Below are 13,910 nucleotides of genomic sequence, written 5' to 3' on the forward strand. Positions count from 1 at the left end.
TCTGGAGGGCCGCGAGTTTGACACCTGTGCTATAAGGAGTCTCAAAGTGGCTTTCAACTCCTTCCCTTCCTCTCCCCACAACAGGCACCTGGTGAGGCAGGTGGGGCTGAGAGAGTCCTGAGAGAACTGTGACCAGCCCAAGGTCACCCGGCAGGCCTCTTGTGGAGGAGCAGGGGAAACAAACCAGGTTCTCCCAATTAGAAGCCACTGCTTCTAACCACTATACCACTACTGCCTCTCATCTCCCAGGGAATCGTGGGTGACTGACCTGTTCCAAGTAGTTTTGCAGAGTGCCCTGATCCTGGTGAGCCGTCAGTTCTTCAAGAATGTCCACCTTCACCGGAACCTCTTCATTCTCTCTAAAGGTAGAAAGACTGAGAATTATTCCAGGTTTCTGGGTTTACATTTGTGTGTCTATAGAAGAAGAAGAGTTTGGATTTATATCCCCCCTTTCTCTCCTGCAGGAGACTCAAAGGGGATTACAATCTCCTTGCCCTTCCCCCCTCACAACAAACACCCTATGAGGTAGGGGGGGCTGAGAGAGCTCCGAGAAGCTGTGACTAGCCCAAGGTCACCCAGCTGGCGTGTGTGGGAGTGCCCAGGCTAATCTGAATTCCCCAGATAAGCCTCCACAGCTCAGGCGGCAGAGCTGGGAATCAAACCTGGTTCCTCCAGATTAGATACACGAGCTCTTAACCTCCTACGCTCCTTTCAAATCCTGTGGATCACTGTCCTTTGTGGCATCTCCAGATAGGATACAGGTCCACACTGTCACCTGCTGAAGCAGTTTTAGGTATGGGAGCATCTATTGTTCCAGAAACCTGAATAGCCCAGACTAGTTTGATCTCATCAGAGCTCAGAAGCAAAGCATTAAGCAGACGAGTAAGAAGGGTTTGGATTTACACCCTGCAGTTCTCCAACTCCTTCCCCTTTCTACAACAGGTAGCAGGGGCTGAGAGAGTTCAAAGAGAACTGTGATTGGCCTAAGGTCAGCAGCAGGCTTCATGTGGAGGAGCAAAGAAACAAATGCAATTCTCTAGACAAAGAGAAGAAGAGTTGGATTTATATCTCCCCTTTCCCTCCTGTAAGGAGACTCAAAGAGGCTTACAATCTCCTTTTCCTTCCCCCCCACTCCTCACAACAAACACCCTGTGAAGTGGGTGGGGCTGAGAGAGCTCCGAGAAGCTGTGACTAGCCCATGGTCACCCAGCTGGCATGTGTTGGCGTGCACAAGCTAATCTAGTTCACCAGATAAGCCTCCACAGCTCAAATGGCAGAGCGGGGAATCAAACCCAGTTCTCCAGATTACAACGCATCTGCTCTTAGCCAGTACACCACGCTGGCTCTCAGTTTGCTGTTCATGCAGAGAAGTAGGGAATCAAACCTGATTCTCCAGATTAGAGTCTACTGCTCTTAACCACCACATGACGCTGGTTCTTCATCTGCAACCTGCAATTAGCAATCTGCTCGGGCGCCTACCAGCCCTACAGGTGGATTAGCCCTCTCGTGTGCATGCATGGGGCCACATTCCCCTCTTCACCTTTGGCAAAACAGGTATTCCTGAGACTTCCTCAGCTCTTTGCTGGTCTGGACATGAAATCCCATGAACGCCTCCTCCGTATCTCTGTGGCATCCCGAATGGATGAACTCCTGGAATTGGCTGAAGAGCCCTTCCCACCTCATCTCCACGGGGAATTCCTTCTGACCCAGCTGGCTGGAAAAGGAAAGAATCGATTGCTCGGGGTTGGCCCTCCGGAATCACACACGCCTGTCCCTTGAGGATTGCAGAATCCAGGAGAAACCGGGAGAGGTGAACCAGCCGTACGTATCCGACAGACATTTACACCTAAGAACTATGCTATCTCTGGGACCCCATTCACATATACAGGCAGAGGCAGATGGGGGATTGACACAGTCAAACGCTGCTTTTAATGGGGTTTGGTTTTAATGTGTATAGAGCCATTTCTTTAATTATTTATTTAATTACCTCTGAGATTTATTGATTTTTATTTGTGCTCTATCTATACGTTCCGTTGTTCACCGCCCTGAGCCCTCCAGGGGAGGGCGGTATATAAATATAATGAATGAATGAATGAATGAATGAATGAATGAATGAATGAATGAATGAATGAATGAATGAATGAATGAATGAATGAATGAATGAATGAATGAATGAATGAATGAATGAATGAATGAATTATTGGCGGTGGCTTTCGAGATCAAACCACCAAAACAGTCTCACACTCCCCGATCCAACCCCATAACATGTGCCCACATGAACACAAGTAGAACTTGGCTGAACTAGACCAGCTGTCCATCTACTCCAGAATCCTGCCTCACACAGTGGCCAACCAGTTCCTCTGGAGGTTTCAGAACAGGGGCCAGAGGCCAAGGCGTTCCCCTGATAAGAACCTCACAAGACCCGTAATGGATCAGACCAGAAAGGGTCCAGCATCCTGCCTCACACAGTGACCAGGCAGTTCCTCTGGAGGCAGGGGCGTAATTGGGCAAGGTGGGCAGCTGCCCAGGGCACCACCCTGTGGGGGGCATCAAAATGCAGGGTTCGTTTTTGGGTATTTTTAGTGGTTTTCCATTTTTGGCCTGCAGGGTGTGCAGTTTTTAGGCTAGCGGCACCAAATTTTCAGCGTATTATCAGGAGACTGTCCTTATGCTACCCCCCAAGTTTGGTGAGTTTTGGTTCAGGGAGTTCAAAGTTATGGACTCCCAAAGGGGGTGCCCCCATCCCCCATTGTTTCCAATGGGAGCTAATAGGAGATGGGGGCCACAGTTTTGAGGGTCCATAACTTTGGCCCCCCTGAACCAAACTGCACCAAACCTGGGGGGTATCATCAGGGCAGTCTCCTGATGAGACCATGAAAGTTTTGAGACTGTGCCTTCAGAAATGGTGCAAAAATAAATGTCCTGGTGCAAAAAAAAAATTGGTCGTGGTGGAGTGGCCGCCCATGGGTGGGGGGGATTTAACTCAGGTTTTGCCCAGGGCTACAGTTTGCCTCGTTACGCCCCTGTCTGGAGGTCTGACATAGAGGTCAAGGCCGTCCCCTGATGTTCCCTCCTGGTACTAGTTTCCAGAGGCTGACTGCATCTGAACATGGAGGCTCCTTTTAGTCACCATGGCCAGTAGCCACTGACAGACCTGTCCTCCAATCTCCAAGTTTAGCCATGTAGCAATAAGCCATTCAATCGGAAGTTGCTACCTTTGGATAAATTGTTAGACCACTGGTGGCGGAGACCACTATGGCACGGGTGCCAGATGGGGCACTCAGAGCCCTCTCTGTGGAGCACTTGGCGTATGAAACAGAGTCCCCCACACACACACATCTAGGCTGGCCTGAGCCGCTGGGCTTGATTATTAGCATTAAACCTAAGACCAAGTTTTAGGGAAGCAGTGCAGGTAACCCTGTTAAGCGCTGTTAAGCCCCACTGATTTCCATGCGAAGAACTAAAGCACGATCCTTTACCTGGGAGTAAGCTCGGTTGCTGGCAATGGGGCTTGCTTCTGAGTAAACCCTCCCAGGGTCGTGATTCACCCGTTCGAAGCATTGCACAGTTGCTTCACCAAACTTACTCCCAAGTAACGTGCCTCGGAGCCAACCATTTTTTTCTAAACTAAAACCTCAGTACTATTCAAGTTAAATGGCCGTGTTGGCCCTTTGCGATAAATAAGTGGGTTGTGGGTTGCAATTTGGGCACTCGGTCTCGAAAAGGTTCGCCATCACTGTGTTCGACTATTTGTCCTATCACCAGGAGACCATTCCCAAGGTCAGCGCGGAACCCGGATTGGAGGCTGGACAGCCCTGGGCTAGAACCTGCCTAACCTAGGCCCCCACCCCCGCCAATCTCATCTGAAGGGCAGCTGCAGCCAAGCAAACCCAGAGCCAAGGGATCACGGCCCTCCCTCCTACTTACAGCTTGCACATCTGCTCGTCCTGCTGTTCACCAGCAGTGTTCAGGATTCCTTGGGTCTGCAGCCCTTGGCTGGATGTGTTGGCGAAACTTCCTTCCAAGGTGAAGCCGTTGGGAAAGGTCAGCTTCCCCTGAAACAGAGTCACCGTTCAGAGCGCAATTCGGATCAGAATTTCAGAGGACAGCTGTGTTCGGCTGCAGTGGAACAGCTGGATTAAAATCCAGCACCACTTATTTTTTTTTTATTTATTTATTTATTTATTTATTCATTCATTCATTCATTCATTCATTCATTCATTCATTCATTCATTCATTCATTCAACTTATATACCGCCCAACCCCCGAAGGGCTCTGGGCAGTGAACAACATAACATTCAAATACAGATAAACATAAAATCAAATATAAGTTAATCTCTAAATAATATACATTAAAATGCAGCAATTAATACTTAGAGACCAGAAAGACTTTAAGGGTAGGAGAGTCAAAGGTCCCTTCATCAGGTATCTGCTCCCAGACTTGAAGTTGGCCATGCAGATCAGACCTTGAAATGGTGCCAAGGTAAATTTCATAGAATCACAGAATTGGAAGAGACCCCAAAGGACCATCCAGTCCAACCCCCTGCCATGCAGGGACACACATTCAAAGCAGTCCTGACAGATGGCCACCCAGCCTCTCTTTAAAAGAAGGAGACTCCACCACCCTCTGAGGAAGTGCATTCCACTGTTGAACAGCCCTGACGGGCAGGAAGTTTTTCCTGATGTTTAGGTGGAATCTCTTTTCCTTCACCTGGATCCCACTACTACGTGTCCTAGTCTCTGAGGCAGCAGAAAACAAGCTTGCTCCCTCACCAACATGACATCCCTTCAGATATCTAAACATAGTTATCATGCATGGGGTAGAAAATGTTGACAGAGAGAAATTTTCCTCTCTTTCTCACAATACTAGAACTAGGGGGGCATCCATTGAAAATGCTGGGGGGAAGAATTAGGACTAATAAAAGGAAACACTTCTTCACGCAACGTGTGATTGGTGTTTGGAATATGCTGCCACAGGAGGTGGTGATGGCCACTCACCTGGATAGCTTTAAAAAGGGCTTGGACAGATTGATGGAGGAGAAGTCGATCTCTGGCTACCATTCTTGATCCTCCTTGATCTGAGATTGCAAATGCCTTAGCAGACCAGGTGCTCGGGAGCAACAGCCACAGAAGGCCATTGCTTTCACCTCCTGCACGTGAGCTCCCAAAGGCACCTGGTGGGCCACTGTGAGTAGCAGAGAGCTGGACTAGATGGACTCTGGTCTGATCCAGCTGGCTTGTTCTTATGTTCTTATGTCACCTCTTGACCTTCTCTTCACCAAACTAAATATCATCAAGTCTCTCCCAGCAGGCTTCATGTGGAGGAGCAGAAAAACAAACCCAGTTCACCAGATGAGAGTCTGCCGCTCAGGTGGAGGAGTAGGGAATCAAACCAGGTTCTCCAGATCCACTGCTCTTAACAACTATACCACACCGGGATTTATATGCCACCCCTCCCCTTTCGGGCTCAGGAGGGCTTCCAATTTAGCCATTGGTGCTTTGCTATGTGTGAAAGAAGGGCAGACCCATGACAAACAAACTTCTAAGAATCGTCCTAGCCCAGATTTACTCAATCCAATCCACGTTCCCAAAACAAGCCTCACCTTCCCGATAAAAGTCAAGTCTGGTGTGAAGTTCCCCTCGTAGACAGAGTTGTCTTCCAAGAGAAGAATCCCAGAGCCCTGCGGATCACCAAAGGAAAGCAGAAAAGGCTTAGAGATTGTTACTCCCAGGCTACAGACTTCTTTGTGACTCAAATGCCAGGCTACTGTATTCAGAGGGCCTCACCTTTTGACCTCACAGTATATATACTCCACTTGCTTTCCATTCCTACTATCAGATCCTCTGAAGATGCATTCAGCCACAGATGCAGGTGAAACGTCAGGAGAGAATGCTGCTAGAACGCGGCCATACAGCCGCAGCACCCCAGTGATTCCGGCCGTGAAAGCCTTCGACAATACAAGGCTTAGAGAGTTTGTTTTGAAACCCGAAAACCCTGGTTCTAAGCCAGACCCGCATCCCTCACGGTTGAGCATGCCAGAGTGACCACTAGAGTTTGTGTGATAGTTTAAAGCAGTGGTTCTCAACCTGTGGGCCGTGACCCCTTTGGGGGTCGAACGACCCTTTCACAGGGTCGCCTAAGACTCTCTGCATCAGATAAATTAGGTGAGTGGGCTAAGAAACGGCAAATGCAGTTCAGTGTAGTAAAATGCAAAGTGATGCACATAGGGGCAAAAAATCCAAACTTCACACACACGCTACAGGGGTCAGTGCTATCAGTCACAGACCAGGAAAGGGATTTGGGCGTCTTAGTGGATAGTTCCATGGGAATGTCAACTCAATGCATGGCAGCTGTGAAAAAGGCAAACTCTATGCTGGGGATAATTAGGAAAGGAGTTGATAATAAAACTGCAAGGATTGTCATGCCCTTATATAAAGCCGTGGTGCGACCGCACTTGGAGTCCTGTGTTCAGTTCTGGTCGCCACATCTCAAAAAGGATGTTGAAGAGATAGAAAAAGTGCAGAGAAGGGCAACGAGGATGATTGAGGGACTGGAGCACCTTCCTTATGAGGAGAGGCTGCAGCGTTTGGGACTCTTTAGTTTGTAGAGGAGGCGTCCTGAGGGGGATATGATGGAAGATCTATAAAATGATGCATGGGGTAGAAAATGTTGACAGAGAGAAATGTTTCTCTCTTTCTCACAATACTAGAACCAGGGGGCATCCATTGAAAATGCTGGGGGGAAGAATTAGGACGAATAAAAGGAAACGCTTCTTCACGCAACGTGTGATTGGTGTTTGGAATATGCTGCCACAGGAGGTGGTGATGGCCACTAACCTGGATAGCTTTAAAAGGGGCTTGGACAGATTTATGGAGGATAAGTCGATCTATGGCTACCAATCTTGATCCTCTTTGATCTGAGATTGCAAATGCCTTAACAGTCCAGGTGCTCGGGAGCAACAGCCACAGTAGAAGGCCATTGCTTTCACCTCCTGCCTGTGAGCTCCCAAAGGCACCTGGTGGGCCACTGCGAGTAGCAGAGTGCTGGACTAGATGGACTCTGATCCAGCAGGCTAGTTCTTATGTTCTTAGTGTTCTCCATCTGTAAAATGGATAAATGCTAGGGTTGGGGGTCACCACAACATGAGGAACTGTACTAAAGGGTCGCGGCATTAGGAAGGTTGAGAACCACTGGTTTAACAACTAATGTGTTTTCATGTATAAAATTACCCAGAGTGCAATGGGATTTGCTGCGAAACAAGCTGTAGTCTGCAAACGCCTGTGCCTGGAAGCTCCCCAGCTTCTCTGCCGTTTACAACACTTACCACCATTTTATCCATGTGGAACATCCTTTGATAGCAGCCGCCGGACTGCGTGACCACAATTCCTGGCCCGTGTCTCTGGTCTTCGTGCCACATCCCAATGTACCTCTCTGACCTGAAACACAAGAAGACCAACTCTCTCAGTCCCACCGACCTCTCAAGGTGTCTGTGGTAGGGAGCAGAAGGGAAAGGAGCTTGTAAGCCCCTCTGAGACTCCTTCAGGAGAGAAAAGCACAGTATAGATTCAAACTCCTCCTCTACTTTCTCAAAGCTCATGCCCCCAAAACCTAAGGTACTACTGGACTCCAATCCTGCTCTTTTACTGCAGACCGACACAACTATCCGCCGCATCCTAAATTATTTCTTTGCCCCATCCCTCCCACCTTCTGACTGAGATATAAGGACTCTGGGATCTCCAGCATGGTGTAGTGGTTAAGAGCAGGTGCATTCTAATCTGGAGAACCGGGTTTGATTCCCCACTCTGCCACTTGAGCTGTGGAGGGTTATCTGGTGAACCAGATTAGCTTGTGCACTCCAACACACGCCAGTTGGGTGACATTGGGCAAGTCACAGTTCTTCGGAGCTCTCTCAACACCACCCACCTCACAGGGTGTTTGTTGTGTGTTGGGAGGGGGGGAAGGAGCTTGTAAGCCCCCTTGAGTCTCCTTACAGGAGAGAATCAGGGGATGTAAATCCAAACTCTTCTTCTTTTTCCATTCTGACATGTCAGACAACGAGAGCACTGACTCTCAAAAGATCATACCCTGAACATTTTGTTGATCTCTAAGGTGCTGATGGACTGGAACCTAACAGGCCTTGTCCTCAGAGAATTATCCGAGCAAAGTACCATCCAGATCTGCCGGACTTACCTCTCGTGGTCATCCCAAATGCCATAACCGCTCCGTTTGCCATTTTCCCAGTGCCCCGTGTATTTGAATGGGCCCTTGGCACTGGAAGGGTTCTCCAGGATGCCGAATCCGTGGCGCAGGTTGTCCTTGAAATACCCTTTGTAGACCATCTCGTTGCCGTACCTGGGAAAGAGGCACGAGACAATTAACATGTTCAGTTCTGGTCGCCACATCTCAAAAAGGATATCGAAGAGATAGAAAAAGTGCAGAGAAGGGCAACGAGGATGATTGAGGGACTGGAGCACCTTCCTTATGAGGAGAGGCTGCAGCGTTTGGGACTCTTTCGTTTGGAGAGGAGACATCTGTGGGGGGATATGATGGAAGTCTATAAAATGATGCATGGGGTAGAAAATGTGGACAGAGAGAAATTTTTCTCTCTTTCTCACAATACTAGAACCAGGGGGCATTCATTGAAAATGCTGGGGGGAAGAATTAGGACTAATAAAAGGAAACACTTCTTCACGCAACGTGTGATTGGTGTTTGGAATCTGCTGCCACAGGAGGTGGTGATGGCCACTAGCCTGGATAGCTTTAAAAGGGGCTTGGATAGATTTATGGAGGAGAAGTCGATCTACAGCTACCAATCTTGATCCTCCTTGATCTGAGATTGCAAATGCCTGAGCAGACCAGGTGCTCAGGAGCAGCAGCAGCAGCAGAAGGCCATTGCTTTCACCTGCTGCAGGTGAGCTCCCAAAGGCACCTGGTGGGCCACTGCGAGTAGCAGAGAGCTGGACTAGATGGACTCTGGTCTGATCCAGCAGGCTAGTTCTTATGTACTTAATAGGGGTGCCACATCTTTGCCCTAGAAGGGCGTTATTTGTGACTGAGGCCTGGTTCACAACTAAGAAAGCAACAAGCCGTAACAATAGCAATAACAATGTACCCTACACCTGCACGGCTCAATTAAAGTGAAAAGAGAAAATAAATGCGTTTCAAAGAAAATACCTTCAGACAGGCAACGCTTACATGAAGTCTGAGAATAGCTTGCCTCCGTCTGATCAAGAAAAAGAAACTAAAGATGTCTAATTTGAAGAAACGAAGAGAATGTAGCAGCAATTTTTTTTAAATAAAACAAACAAGGATGTGCCGTCGCCATGCCGTCTGAGGACCAGCTTAGGTAAAATTAGGGCTTTAGGCAGTTCGATGCACAGCGAGCAGGTGGGGGAGGGGGGACGACAGATTTCTTCCTGACCCGCTTTGATTTTGCTGAAGCATCGCGAGACCCAGGGAAGAAGAAGACGACTTTATTTACAGTCAATGACCAGATATATTACAAATCTCCAAAATATCTACAACCAAACAAGAATGCAGATCTCCCTCTCGTAATCCAGCACTATCCATCTGTATATCATTCTACTTTGTAAACACACCAAACAGCATAAAAATACTAAACAAAACAAAAACATCTAAGGGGGGATACCATATTCAGATAATTTTTTCTTTTTCATAATGAATAGACAGAATTTTGCTACCCATTGAGTAATATTCTCCTTCTTATCTTGTAATAGTTTTTCGCAACAAACTTTATCAGATCAATATGTCATTTTGTGTAGCAGATGTGACAGGCATTTTTTCCTTGCCTCCTCATCAAGGGGACACTTTAATAACATATGCTCTATAGTTTCTACAGAATTCAGAGAGCAAGAACATAACCTTGCAGCGTAAGGGTATCTTTTGATATTTCCCTTCTAAGACAGCAGAAGGTAAATGTGCACTTCTTGCAAGAGTAAAAGCTCTCCTTAGATCTTTGTTATCCAGATAAGTTAAATAAGGAGCAGGGGCAGTGATATATTTCTGTATATAGCATAGAGTAAAATCTGAATATCTTGCCAGATCAGATTGTCGTGATACATCTTTGATTCTTTGGGTAAGCTCACTTTTTAAATGATCCCAATTTTAGACCCAGGGAGGGAGAGGGAAGAGAGAGGACTTGGCAAAAGCCGCTGTTCCCGAGGCTTACTTACTCGCAAATCCCGTAACCGCTCATTTTGCCTTCCTGCCAATGGCACTTGTAACAGTCGTAACAATCCCCGGACGCACAAGGGATGAGGCAGATCCCAAACCTGTTGGGGGCGGGGGGGGATAGAAGCAGAGACATCAGCCAAAGTCACATGCAAATCACACGAGATAAGCTCTGGCCTCTCCCTCCATCATCTGCCGCCAGGGGCGTACCACCCACGGGGACACAAGGGGCAAATGTCCCCGGGCTGTGGCCAGTTAGTCATGTAGGGGGCGGGAAATCGCCCTCACACCCCTCTTCCTTCCCCCCAGGTCCATACCCTGACTTCCAGACCTGGTGCAAAAAAGTTGTTTGGTTGTGGTGGGGGAGGGTGGCCACCCATACTGAGCGGGGGCGGTGTGCAGAAAACTCAGATTTTGCACCGGGCTACATTTCCCCTAAATATGCCTCTGCTCCTGCCACTCTTTCTATTAGGTGGAGATTTTCTACATCCTCTCCCTCTTTTTAGGATTTTCTGAGCTCATGGAGAGGTTTTGCCATCTGATTAGGAAGTACAGCTTTTAATTCGAGTCATTATCATATTGGTTTATAGCTACTGTGTTTTATCTCGCTTTTATGAATTGTTGTGAACCACCCTGAGCCTGAAAGGGGAGGGACGGTATAGAAATGTAATAAAATAAGCAAGTAAGCAAATAATTAAGTAATACCACTGAGATGGAAGCAATGCTGGAGAGCCGTTTAACCCACAAGTGCCAAACTCGCGACCCTACAGATGTTATGGACTACAGTTCCCATCATCCCAGCATGGCAGGGGGATGAAGGGAACTGTAGTCCATAACATCTGGAGGGCCGCGAGTTTGACACCTGTGGTTTAACCTGAGGAAAAGGGGCATCAGCAAGTTGTTCCACCCTTGGTTAATTCTTTAGAAGAAGAAGAGTTTGGATTTATATCCCCCCTTTCTCTCCTGCAGGAGACTCAAAGGGGCTGACAATCTCCTTGCCCTTCCCCCCTCACAACAAACACCCTGTGAGGTAGGTGGGGCTGAGAGAGCTCCGAGAAGCTGTGACTAGCCCAAGGTCACCCAGCTGGCGTGTGTGGGAGTGTACAGGCTAATCCGAATTCCCCAGATAAGCCTCCACAGCTCAGGCGGCAGAGCTGGGAATCAAACCCGGTTCCTCCAGATTAGATACATGAGCTCTTAACCTCCTACGCCACTGCTGCTCCCTCTCTGCATACTGTTTATTCGATCATCTATTTTACAGTACTAATTTATATGACTGCTCCAAGCCTGCTTTGGTGGGGGAGAGCAGGGTATCAAATCAAACCAAATAAATAAATAATAACAACAAGAACCTGGACCCAACTTGTGCTTTTCACCCCACAGACTTGTATCATCTGGATTCCAACAACCCGATAAGGCGGGCCAGTACCAGATGGGAGGGAGAGGCAGAAAAAGTGAGGCCAGGCTAAAATCTCAGCCAGGAGTTCAGCGCATCGTGCGCACTTTGAAGTGCCGCAGTGCTTTCAATTCGAGCCTAGCTCCGTGCAAGGCACACTGAATGATTGGAGGAACATTTCGCACAGTTGGGAGGAGACTCCTCAGCAAAGCTCTTCCTCACCCGTGTTCCAGGCCTTCTTTGAAGTCTCCAACGTAGTTCCGGCCATTCGGCCACATCAGGGTTCCCCTGTAATTCAAGAAGGCTGGTTAAAACACCCGTGGCCAACTCAAGGAACAGCTACACGGAAGAAGGGACAGTTTTTGTAATGTTGCGTTAGCGGCAGACGGGGGGGGGGGGGCAGGATATGTTGCAAAACCCACTGGAGTTGAGAGATCCCCTCCCTTTCCCAGGCAGAACGCAGAAGCAAATCACACTGTAAAAAAGTTACACAGCTCTGATCCACACACTTACTACACCTGTCAGAACCTCCTTTTCCCAGTCCAATTGAAACACTTGTTGATGAACAAAGATTTCTTTATTGCAGGTCAGATAACCCTTTCGGGAGGGTTTTAATGAGGGTTATTGCGGACATTGTTGGTTACTGATCGCTGCGTTTTAAATTGTTTTAATGTGTTTAAGGGTTATTGTATATCTGTGATTTATGTTGTTCACCGCCCAGAGCCCTTCGGGGGTAGGGCGGTATACAAAACCCAATAAAATAAATAAGGAAGTAAGTACCCTGTTTCCCCGAATATAAGACATCCCCTAAAAATAAGAAGTAGTAGAGGTTTTGCTGAAGTGCGAAATATAAGGCATCCCCCGAAAGTAAGACATAGCAAAGTTTTGGTTTGGAAGCATGCCCGACGAACAGAACACAGAAAAATAAGACATCCCCTGAAAATAAGAGATAGCGCATCTTTGGGAGCAAAAATTAATATAAGACACTGTCTTATATTCGGGGAAACACGGTAAGTCAGTCAGTCAGTCAGTCAGTCAGTCAGTCAGTCAGTCAGTCAGTCAGTCAGTCAGTCAGTCAGTCAATCCCGTACAATGCCAAGACGTCTCTGCTAGGCCAGCAGAGACTTTGATATTTTAAAGCAACCCGATAACACCGAGATAGAAGAAAAAGAGTTTGGATTTATACCCCACTTTTCTCAACCCTAACGAGTCTCAAAGGGGCTTAAAAACTCCTTTCCCTTCCTCTCCCCGCAGCAGTACGAGGGGCTGAGAGAGTCTGGAGAGAACTGTGACTAGCAGGCTTCATGTGCAGGAGCAGGGAATCCGACACGGTTCCCCAGCTGCAGAGGTGGGATCCAGCAGGTTCTCACAGGTTCCCGAGAGTAGGTTACTAATTATTTGTGTGTGCCGAGAGGGGCTTACTAACTGGTGATTTTGCCACGTGATTTTTGCCTTAGTTACGCCCCTCCTCTCAGCAGTAGCGCGCAGAACTTGAAGCAGTCTAGCAGGAGGTGCACCGGCGTGCGTGGCAGCCTGCGCCTGCGTGCATTCGTTTCCCGCCCAAGGACCGGCGCAGCGGCTGCGTCCTTGCCACAGCCCTGCCCCGGAATGCACCACCCCTGGAATGCCCGCCCACGCCCCCGTCGTGCCCCGCCCAGCCCCATGGGCGCTACGCCACAGTTTGAATCCCACCACCATGGGAACCTGTTACTAAAATTTTTGGATCCCACCACTGCCCAGCTGCTCCTAACTACGACACCACGCTGGCAACGGGAGACTGGAAATGCTGTCCAAACCATCATGAAAGTTTGGGGAAGATTTTGAGGCCAGGAAAGAACAGGCCAGACTTACTTGCCGTGGGGCTTCCCCAGACACCACTCTCCTTCATAAGCTGCATTCTTCAGCTTCCCCTCCGCCCTGAAAGTGAACGAGAAGTGGCGGCAGCTCAGGGGGTCGCTCCCTTCGCCGTCTCCGCACCACAAAGGGAAGTCCCTCTTCCCGTTCAGGGCCTGCCGCACCGCTTGGTTCACCTTCCACTGCCAAACAGCCTGCGGGAGCAAAGAAAACACCTGAAAACGCCAAACAGGATGCTCAAATTATAGGGCCTCACCTAGGACCGTCTGCAGGCCCAGCAAACGTTCCACCAATCAGCCGCAGCACACGGCCAAGCGCTTCCTAGTCTAGATCCAGCCCTAAGCAAACGTGGGTAGATATGTATATGCCTCTTTGCCCAGCTCCACAGAGTTCCAAGATGATTTCGGACCTTCTAATTGTGTCTCCCAGGAGGGTGTCGTCTTGGTCTTGTCCTGTCGCTAGGGGAGG

The 13,910-nt window shown here is 48.5% G+C and overlaps 1 protein-coding gene across 5 annotated transcripts in view; it reads right to left on the reverse strand.

Annotated features, from left to right (window-relative positions):
- ALS2CL (ALS2 C-terminal like) overlaps nucleotides 1-13,910 on the reverse strand; it is a 59,034-nt gene that overhangs the window by 14,336 nt on the left and 30,788 nt on the right. For 3 of the 5 annotated variants that reach the window (XM_048510916.1, XM_048510919.1, XM_048510920.1), the window contains 9 exons: nucleotides 13,440-13,636; nucleotides 11,811-11,876; nucleotides 10,195-10,293; nucleotides 8,192-8,353; nucleotides 7,326-7,437; nucleotides 5,604-5,681; nucleotides 3,928-4,055; nucleotides 1,541-1,714; nucleotides 269-359 (listed from right to left, as the gene is read on the reverse strand). In XM_048510916.1, coding sequence (XP_048366873.1) covers nucleotides 269-359; nucleotides 1,541-1,714; nucleotides 3,928-4,055; nucleotides 5,604-5,681; nucleotides 7,326-7,437; nucleotides 8,192-8,353; nucleotides 10,195-10,293; nucleotides 11,811-11,876; nucleotides 13,440-13,636 — 1,107 coding nt within the window. The remainder of the gene's footprint in view (nucleotides 1-268; nucleotides 360-1,540; nucleotides 1,715-3,927; nucleotides 4,056-5,603; nucleotides 5,682-7,325; nucleotides 7,438-8,191; nucleotides 8,354-10,194; nucleotides 10,294-11,810; nucleotides 11,877-13,439; nucleotides 13,637-13,910) is intronic. The other 2 variants (XM_048510917.1, XM_048510918.1) reach the window with 2 other exon arrangements.

The sequence above is a fragment of the Sphaerodactylus townsendi genome, linkage group LG11 (genome assembly GCF_021028975.2).
Source record: "Sphaerodactylus townsendi isolate TG3544 linkage group LG11, MPM_Stown_v2.3, whole genome shotgun sequence".
NCBI lineage: Eukaryota > Metazoa > Chordata > Lepidosauria > Squamata > Sphaerodactylidae > Sphaerodactylus > Sphaerodactylus townsendi.